At 40.3% G+C, this 9,045-nt stretch overlaps 1 protein-coding gene across 1 annotated transcript; it reads right to left on the reverse strand.

The window, feature by feature from the left end:
• Positions 1–3,429: 3,429 nt before the first annotated feature.
• Positions 3,430–8,687, reverse strand: IFNG (interferon gamma). Its single transcript, XM_024218283.2, has 4 exons — positions 8,568–8,687; positions 6,192–6,260; positions 5,587–5,772; positions 3,430–3,564 (listed from the first exon to the last, which is right to left on the reverse strand). The coding sequence occupies exons 1-4, from the start codon at positions 8,685–8,687 to the stop codon at positions 3,430–3,432; spliced, it is 510 nt and encodes a 169-aa protein (XP_024074051.2).
• Positions 8,688–9,045: the final 358 nt, after the last annotated feature.

Below are 9,045 nucleotides of genomic sequence, written 5' to 3' on the forward strand. Positions count from 1 at the left end.
TAGAAAAGTGAGAGGGAAAAACTAAGAGGTATGTTTTACTTTTAAAGCTATTACTGTTACTGACTCACTTCTTGAGGCATGTTATTTTCTGTCCTCAATGACAAGTCAAAATTTGTTATCTTAAAGACATATCTCAGTCTCAGGGACAAATTATGACACTGCCTGAGGATGATATAATTATCAGAACAGCCAGCATACTCCAGCTCCAGGGCAGTCTTCTTGTCTGGCTGCCCCAGAGCCATAGACAATGGAAGCCCTGGGGTTCCCTGCTCTGAGGCAAACTGTATGGGGGCCTGTCCCACAGCTGTGACCCCTGGAAAGCCTAGGCTGATGAGGAACCGTAAGCCTGAGTTCCCTGAGCTTCTGGGTTCATGGTTCCTCCCCAGCTTGTCAGGCAGGCTGCTGTGGAGCTAACTAAGAAGGTTTAGAAGCATTCCTGTGTTCTGTGAGACCTTCATTGACATCAAAGTGGCTCCGTGAAACAAAAAAAAATGGAATTTTTCCAATCAATGTTACTCTCACTGACTGCAACTGGAATCATGCATATGCCACAGCTCTGAAATTCATGCCCTTTGGTTTATAGTCACAACAAAGTGACTCAGTAAACCTGGAGACTTGAACCAGTTTTGGAGGAAACAGCTGTTCTCAATTGTACTCATCACAGACACGTATGTGTGCATTACAAGTGATTTTCATGGAAATAGCTCTGGAGGTTTTCTCCGATACTTGGACTTTAGCCCTGAGAACCCTATGTATGTATTTAACATACACAATACATTGCACTTTCTCTCTCTCTCGCTCTCGCTCTCATTCTGAGTATGTATCATTTCATGGGAGATTACTTAATGAAAAAACCTGCTCCCAGGGAAGCAAATCCAGCTGTAGCAGCTTACTCCCTTGTTTCTTAAAAAACAAACAAAACAAAAAACCACAGGAGGTTATAGCATAGAAAAAGATCCTGAAACTTGAGTGTATAGCACTACTTCCCAATGAATTAATATGCCACTATTAGAATTTACAATATTGTCATGCCTAGGATTGGGCCCTTTGTGCTAGATGCTGTATAAACACTTACAAAGACATTGTCCTGAAGAGCTAAAATTCTAATTTCAGACAAGACACAACTGCCTGCATTTTGAAAAACGACCAGTGATTTTGGGCACACAACTCAAGACCCCTTAAAGAGACCTGATTATCAGAACGTAAGGGCTCAACCCTGTTTAAGGTGTTTCAGTTTAGCCTTCATTGGTTGGCTGATTTCTGGCAGGCATCATGGTAGAAGTGGGCCTTGTGCAGGGATCTGAAGGATAGTGGCTTTGTGGACTAGCTCAGGGAGGTTATTTGATGCATGGGGGGACAGTGCGGAGCTAAGTTCGGAAACAGCTGTGGGAGAAGTGGACAAACAAGCAAGCCAGGCTGGCATCATCGAGGAGGCGAAAAGAGTGATGGAAAGAAAGACCAAAGCAGATAGGTAGGAGCAGATTTATGAAGGGCCTTGAAGGTGAGGACCGGAATCTTGAGCTTGGGAGAGTGGAAAAAGAGGAGGCAGTAGAGATATTCGAAGAGAGGAGTGACAGGCAAGGAAGACAGGAGAGCTCAAAAAGAGTATGTGCCCAGGAAAGCATTGTCCCCCCTGTAGTTCACTGCTGTATGGGGGGGGATTACTCAAGCTGCATCATCCCTTATGGTGGTGCAGCTTGCTTCTCCCTGTGCCACTGTGGATGACCAAGGTCATGACTCTACTTCCTCCCTTGTCCCTTTGAGACAATATGCTTTCTCCCAAAGGCAGAAGGGAAAGCAGTCTCTAAGCTTCCCAAACCTGAGGACTGTGACTATCAAAGTCTCTTGCCTGGTGAAAGCAGTGGGGAATTGGTTGGAGATCTTTGCATGCTCCACACAACCCTTTGCATCTTTTCCAGGGCCAATCACTATTTAGCCCAAGGTTTGTTACACTACAAAAATAATGGCAAAGGTGAAGTTCTGAATTAACTTATTACCTTGCAATGGTACTTGAAATGCTTGCTGTTTACTATGCATGTTTCCCAGGCTGCCTGTTCCTTTTCATGGAAAATTTTGAAATGTTGTGGGTTTGGTATGAATTGGAACAGAACCAAATAAATTTCAAACTATCGAATTCCTCCATGAAACAACTACACCTGTAACCCGATATAACCCTGTCCTCGGGAGCCAAAAAATCTTACCGTGTTATAGGTGAAGCCGCATTATATCGAACTTGCTTTGATCCACCAGAGTGCGCAGCCCCCTCCCCCTTGCCTCCCCCCCCAGAGCACTGCTTTACTGCATTATATCCAAATTCGTATTATATCGGGTCGCGTTATATTGGGGTAGAGGTGTACCTTTCTGTGCCCAGCTCTGAGTGGGAGCCCTAAGTTACCCTGTGGTAACGCTTCTTCAGCACAACAAAGTTATCAGTATTTGTACTAAACCTCTGACACTAGGTGAAATAAAATGTATTTGTCATATATCAGCATAACTGCATAACTTGGGATCATATGGAACAATGGTACCACTCTCAAGCTGGGAACCTTTCACAAAAAAGCATCACACAGGATGAATAAATGTAAATTATACTTTTATTCAAACATTTTTGTTATTAAATATAGAAATAATAAGGGGATTTTTTTCATTTGAGTAAAATCAAAGTCTTAAATAATATTGTAGTGCAACTATTTGCATATTCACCTGAGATAAAGTACTTGTATGCTACTTATTATATAATAAATATATCTGGCACCTTTTAAATTCTCTAATACAGAGATGAAACATTAAAAAAATCAATGGATCAAAATTCAGACATAATACATGTACAATATATAGTCACACTTCCTGTTAGACAGCTGGCAATGTTTAGTTGCCTTATCCTTCTAACAATTTCAGGATTTAAAAAAATAGTTAGCATCTATCAGCCATCAAGGCCCCAGTTCAGGAAAGCATTTCAACATATGCTCATCTTTAAGCATGTATTTAAATCCCATAGACTTGAGTGGGACTTCAGTATCTGCTTAACTTTAAGGACATTCTTCATTGCTTTCCTGAGATGCTTTTCTGATTCAGTGCCCTCTTTCCAGCCCAATTAAATAAATGATCAGTCATAACCGTATTAATTTTAGCTATCAAGAGAGTACCAGAAGCTCTGTTAAATACAGTATTGGGTCTACATTGTATGTTTATATGCAGTTCACAGGGAATATCAGGTAAACGTTGCACAGCTCTGCATTATCCAGTTAATAAACATATAAAAGATAAACAGGAATTCTATACATATTCATTTCTTACGCAGCAGTAGGAATTATAAATACTTTCTTGATTTCAAAATAGATTTCATTATAAATAATGATTGAAAAATAGTTAAATATTAATAAATAGATTTATATAAAAACGGAATAACAAAAGGTATAACTAAGCCTTTCAACATCTACATTTCCTTTTCTGATTTTGGCTCCTTTTTCTCTTTACGTGAGTAGTTGGATGGTCCAGTAGTAGTTTTTGTAAGGTGGGGAAAAGTTCATTAACAGCTTTGCGTTGGATTTTCTTATCATTCATCTGGTTCAAAGGACAAAAAAAATAGTCATTTCAAAAGGTACTGTACATCTATTAGCATGCGCTATGGTCTAGGCCAGCAGTTCTCAAACTGTGGGTTGGGACTCCAAAGTGGGTCACGACCCCATTTTAATGGGTTCACCAGGGCTGGCATTAGACTTGCTGGGGCCTGGGGCTGAAGCCAAAGCCCGAGCCCCACTGCCTGAGGCTGAAGCTGAAGCCCTCAGTCTTCGGCTTTAGCCCTGGGTGGCGGGGCTCAGGTTACAGGTCCCCCCACCCTGGGTCTGAAGCCCTTGGGCTGTGGCCTCCGCCTGGGGCAGCAGGGCTCGGACTTTGGCTTTGCCCCTACCCCCGCCGTCTGGGGTGGCGGGGCTCAGACTTCAGCTGGAGTTGTGTAGTAATTTTTGTTGTCAGAAGGGGGTCGCGGTGCAATGAAGTTTGAGAACCCATGGTCTAAGATGTTGTACGGGGCATTACATGATAGGGCAAAGTAACACATGGATGAAGAATAGCAATAACCCATCAATCCATCAACCAGTTCAGATAAGGAAGAGCAATCTTCTAATGAATTTTGTTGTCGAATTTCCAAGCTGCTTTATGATATGGTACAAGTCAACAGCATTCTATGCAACTGAGCTACTGTGTGGCTCAACATGATATATTATTATAATGCTTGAGTTACTGTGGTATTGGAGGATAAATTATTAAAGCAGAGCCATATGCTGATGGCTGTAATTGAAATCAATGGAGTTAAACCAGTATTAACAGTAGAATCTGATACAGAATGTCACTTTTGGAGGCTGTTTTTAATCCGACTATGAACTGATTACTACTTCCTCAACCCAGTTTAGGAGACAAATGGCTGTTAACTATGTAATAATCTGACGTAAGGTTAAGGTTGTCTGTTACTCTCATTGACTCTATTTTCATTCATTAATTTTTAGATTAAAATGTTTCAGATGTTAAAATGCATCAGTTGGGCTACTTTGTGAGCACACATACATAATTTTAAAAAAACACAAATAAAAAACATTAACTAAAGAATTGCCTTGGAGGATATGACTAGATTGTCTTCCCCACAGTGAAAACACTTAAGAACATAAGAACATAAGAACAGCCATATTGGGTCAGACCAAAGGTCCATCAAGCCCAGTACCTGTCTTCCAACAGTGGCCAATGGCAGGTGCCCCAAAGGGAATGAACAGAACAGGTAATCATCAAGTGATCCATGCACTGTCACCCAATCCCAGCTTCTGGCAAACAGAGGCTAGGGACACCATTTCTGCCCATCCTGGCTAATAGCCATTGATGGACCTTTCTTCCATGAATCTATCTAGCTCCCTTTTGAACCCCGTTATAATATTGGCCTTTACAACACCCTCTGGCAAGGAGTTCCAGAGGTTGACAGTGCATTGCGTGAAAAAATACTTTCTTGTGTTTGTTTTAAACCTGCTACCTATTAATTTCATTTGGTGGCCCCTTGTTCTTGTATTATGAGAAGGAGTAAATAACACTTTCTTATTTACTTTCTCTATACCACTCATGATTTTATACACCTTTATAATATTGCCCCTTAGTCGCCTCTTTTCCAAGATGAAAAGTCCCAGTTTTATTAATCTCTCCTCATATGGAAGTTGTTCTATACCCCTAATCATTTTTGTTGCCCTTTTCTGAACCTTTTCCAATTCCAATATATCTTTTTTGAGATGGGGCGACCACATCTGCACACAGTATTCAAGGTGTGGACATACCATGGATTTATATAGAGGCAATATGATATTTTCTGTCTTATTATCTATCCCTTTCTTGATGATTCCCAACATTCTGTTCCCTTTTTTTGACTGCCAGTGCACATAGAGTGGATGATTTCAGAGAACTATCCACTTAGACAAAAGCCTAAAAGAGTAAAGGGGCCTTAGACTCTGTCCTGAAAGTCAAGAACCTGAGGCTCTGTTGCCCCAAAAGGGGAATGAATTCTAGATTTTGCCTTCATAAAACAAAAGGAAAAAAAAGAAATATCCTTACCGGAAGTCTTGCCAACTCCATTAGGTCTTTTACTTTTTTGAAGCTTTCAGTTAGGCTGTCGTTCAACGTATACAGGGCATTGTGTATGTTCTTGACATGCGATTTACTTGTAGCCGGGCCAATATTATCAAACATTTTCAAGTACATGGAAACGATCTGGCTGAGTATGATTTTTTTTTCAGTTGCCTGTTAGAAATACAGCACATAAAAGCGTTTAATGAACTTCCATCAACAGCGAAATGTAGAAAATCAAAATGAAGGCCCCCTGCTGTGATCAAAGAGTATTCAGGACAGGGGAATGCAAAGATGGCCTAAAGCGTTCATTCTGGGTTGGCTGGGCCTTAAGCTGAGCACCTGGCATAAACTAAAGTATCCTGAGGGCTGTTGTAACTTGTGCCAGCTGCCAGCAATCCCAAGGAGCCATTACAGCAGCCTAGTGATCAATGGTACATAGGAGCTCCCTGGCTACACCCCTTTTTTCCCCACCATGTCCCCTACACTAGCAGAGAAGCAGCAGAATGTCATAGGAGCCACCTTGCACAAGTAGCACAATGCAAAGCAGCTGCACCTGTGCTCAAAATCTGGTTCTAAGGATGTAAGCTTACCTCTGTCCAACTTTTCAGTCTTTCTGTGAAAATAGATCCGCCCTCAGCTACATCTGACTGACTTGAATTCTGCAATGGAACATAGAAATGACTTAGGAGACACCAAGATTTACTGAAAAACAAACAGGACCCTCCATTGAAATGGATGGGAGTAATAGTGCAATACATACGAGAATTATTTTTGCTTTAAGGATTTTCAGCTGTTATAAGTCCTTCATCTTGGAGGAATTATACAACTACATTCACTAAACTGTTACGCCGTGCTCTTTGTGGATGCTGACATTAACAACTAAAAAATAAATACTAATAGACACAGCAAATTGTTCTTTGAATTGTCTGATCTAGTTTTATCTTGTTTTCTGAGGGATTTAAGGCCAGCAGTGCAAAATCAGTGGGCCTAACCCTTCATTCATTCCTTTCACAGTACTTAGGAAAATCTCCCGTTGACTTTAGTGAAGGAATGGGAATTCATTTACCTTAGTGAAAATTTTGTGTCAGTAAAGATCCCAGTGCAAAGGGCCCATTCAGTGTGATTCTCACATGCAGAGACGACCCGTGCCTGCCGATAGCAGGGGAGCAAAGTGAGGGCAGCTGGCTTCAGCAGTGTTAGTGAGCATGCTCAGTCCTTGTGAGCATGCTCAGTATACGCCAAGCAGCATATCTGGGGGGGAGGCACGTGATCCCCGCATACACCCCTCCCCCCGCCACGTATCATCTCTGCTCACGTGATTCCCATGTTAAGTGGCTTAAGTAGTGCACATAGGCCTTCCCTGTTTGGGTGAATTGCAAAGAGCCCAGTTCTAGTAGAGGGGAACTGTCATTTCAGAGAGTCAGAACTCCTGTAATATCAGAGGTTTGTAAAAACTGGGGGAAAGTCCGATAACCCACTCTCAGACTGAGGGATGCAAAGATATTGTGGACTAGAGAGTATTTCACATAGCTGGAAAACAGGTGTTCTGTATGTTGTATCTCAATGATTGCAGGGTTAGAAAATACAGAGCTTTAAAAATCTTTTTCTAGGGGAAATTTAGTTATTTTTACTAGTCCTGATAAAACATAATCCTAACAATACAATGTGAATCATTCATTTGTTGTTTGTTCAATAATGTAATTACAGCTACTTCAATGGGATAATTTGCATACTTAAGTGCTTTGCAGGATTAGGGCCTATCGGTCAATTTTGAGAAGTGCTGAGCACCTGCAGTGGGCTTGAACTCTTCAGTGAAAACAGTAAGTGCTCAGCACCTCCCAGGATCTGGCCCTACATAGTCACGTATATTGTAATAGGAATCTAACATATAATCACAATAACTGTATTACATAAAACCAATATTGCATTTAATCTTCAAACACTTGACAAAGATTAAACAAACCGTACAACATTCCTTTATGGTTATTACTGTAACTACTGTACTCATTCTACTGACAGATAAACACCCAAAATCAGTGGCTGAGCTGGAAATGGAAACCAGTGATCCTAGCCCCCAGGTCTTTGCTCTGGCTGCAAGAGCGTTCTGCATCTTTCATTCGTTTAAGGAAATGAATTTAAAATGTAAAAAAACAATTAATGACCACCCCATCCGACAGCTCTTACTCCCATTAGTAATCCCAGTTGAAGTCAACAGGTTATCTGACTGACTCCTAAGCGATCATAAATTAATTAACATAACATTGACATAATCTCTATGAAATGTGCTAATGTTGCAGATTTAGTATTCTTGCAATCATCATAATCTCAGTTTATGAAAGCAGGATTAATGTAGCAATGTTTCAAAAATACTAAAGAATAAGCACTAGGGGCCACCTTTGAGCAATGTAACAAGAAAAAAGCACCAGATGCATTTGCTAAAGCAAAGGATCTCCTTTCATCTCTATCATTTTCATTTGTTCCTGTTTACATTATTAACTACTACTTAATCCCCTATCTCTGGCAAATGTAACTTTATCACCGTAAAACTAATGATGATCCAAGAGGTTGCATACTAACTGTTACAAGATTTTCTCATTATGCATTGTTCCATGTAATTGATTGCTAAGGGAACTGGGAGAATGTTCCCCACCATGAAGCATAAACAGTTATATCAATTTTCCCCAGATAGATTCAAAATACTACATTACTTTAATTAGTTCAGTTGGAAGGACCTTAGTTTTGGTGACAAAGGTGAATAGCACAAAGACATTGTCTAGCATCAAACTATATTCAAATAAACAATTAACTGCAAAAGCAAACCTACACATGTTGTAACAGGACTATATTACATTGATTGTCATAAATCAAACTCTAGCCAACTTTCAGTAATATTTAAGTCCAAATGATGTCTAAAGCATAAGCAGTAAGAGAGGAAGAAGAATGAATTATTAGATGGTTATACTTACAAAGTCAGCTTTGAGTTTTTCTATATCTTCTTCTATTTTAGGAAGAATTGATTGACAAAAGAAACATCCAAAACAAGAGCTGATAGATAGAAGGATGAAGAGATAAATCTGAGGAGTCATTGCTGTGGAGACACTGAAGTAAAAATGCTGAAGTGGTTTCTGAATGTGGCTGTCAGGCCTAAAGCAATGAGCTATCCTTCTAACAGTCAGGTCTGGTATTAGAAGAAAGCCGAGTAGTGAACTTCATCTGTCTTGGTGGTGGTATTTATACCTGGGTGTTGAATATTTTTATCTCATCATCAGAAATACACATTATTCACAAGTTTTAGAAGATGAGATGGTGTTAGATAGGATGTGATGCTCATTGGTTTTATTAATAGATATGGTTTGTGGGACTTTAGCGTTCAAAGTTTCCTTTAAATGACTAGGTCTCCCATGTGACAGAATATGATGCTCGGTTACGTGTCCAGCCCTGCCA

This window comes from Terrapene carolina, unplaced genomic scaffold, assembly GCF_002925995.2.
Source record: "Terrapene carolina triunguis isolate 2854851 unplaced genomic scaffold, T_m_triunguis-2.0 Scaffold68, whole genome shotgun sequence".
In the NCBI taxonomy this organism is placed as follows: domain Eukaryota; kingdom Metazoa; phylum Chordata; order Testudines; family Emydidae; genus Terrapene; species Terrapene triunguis.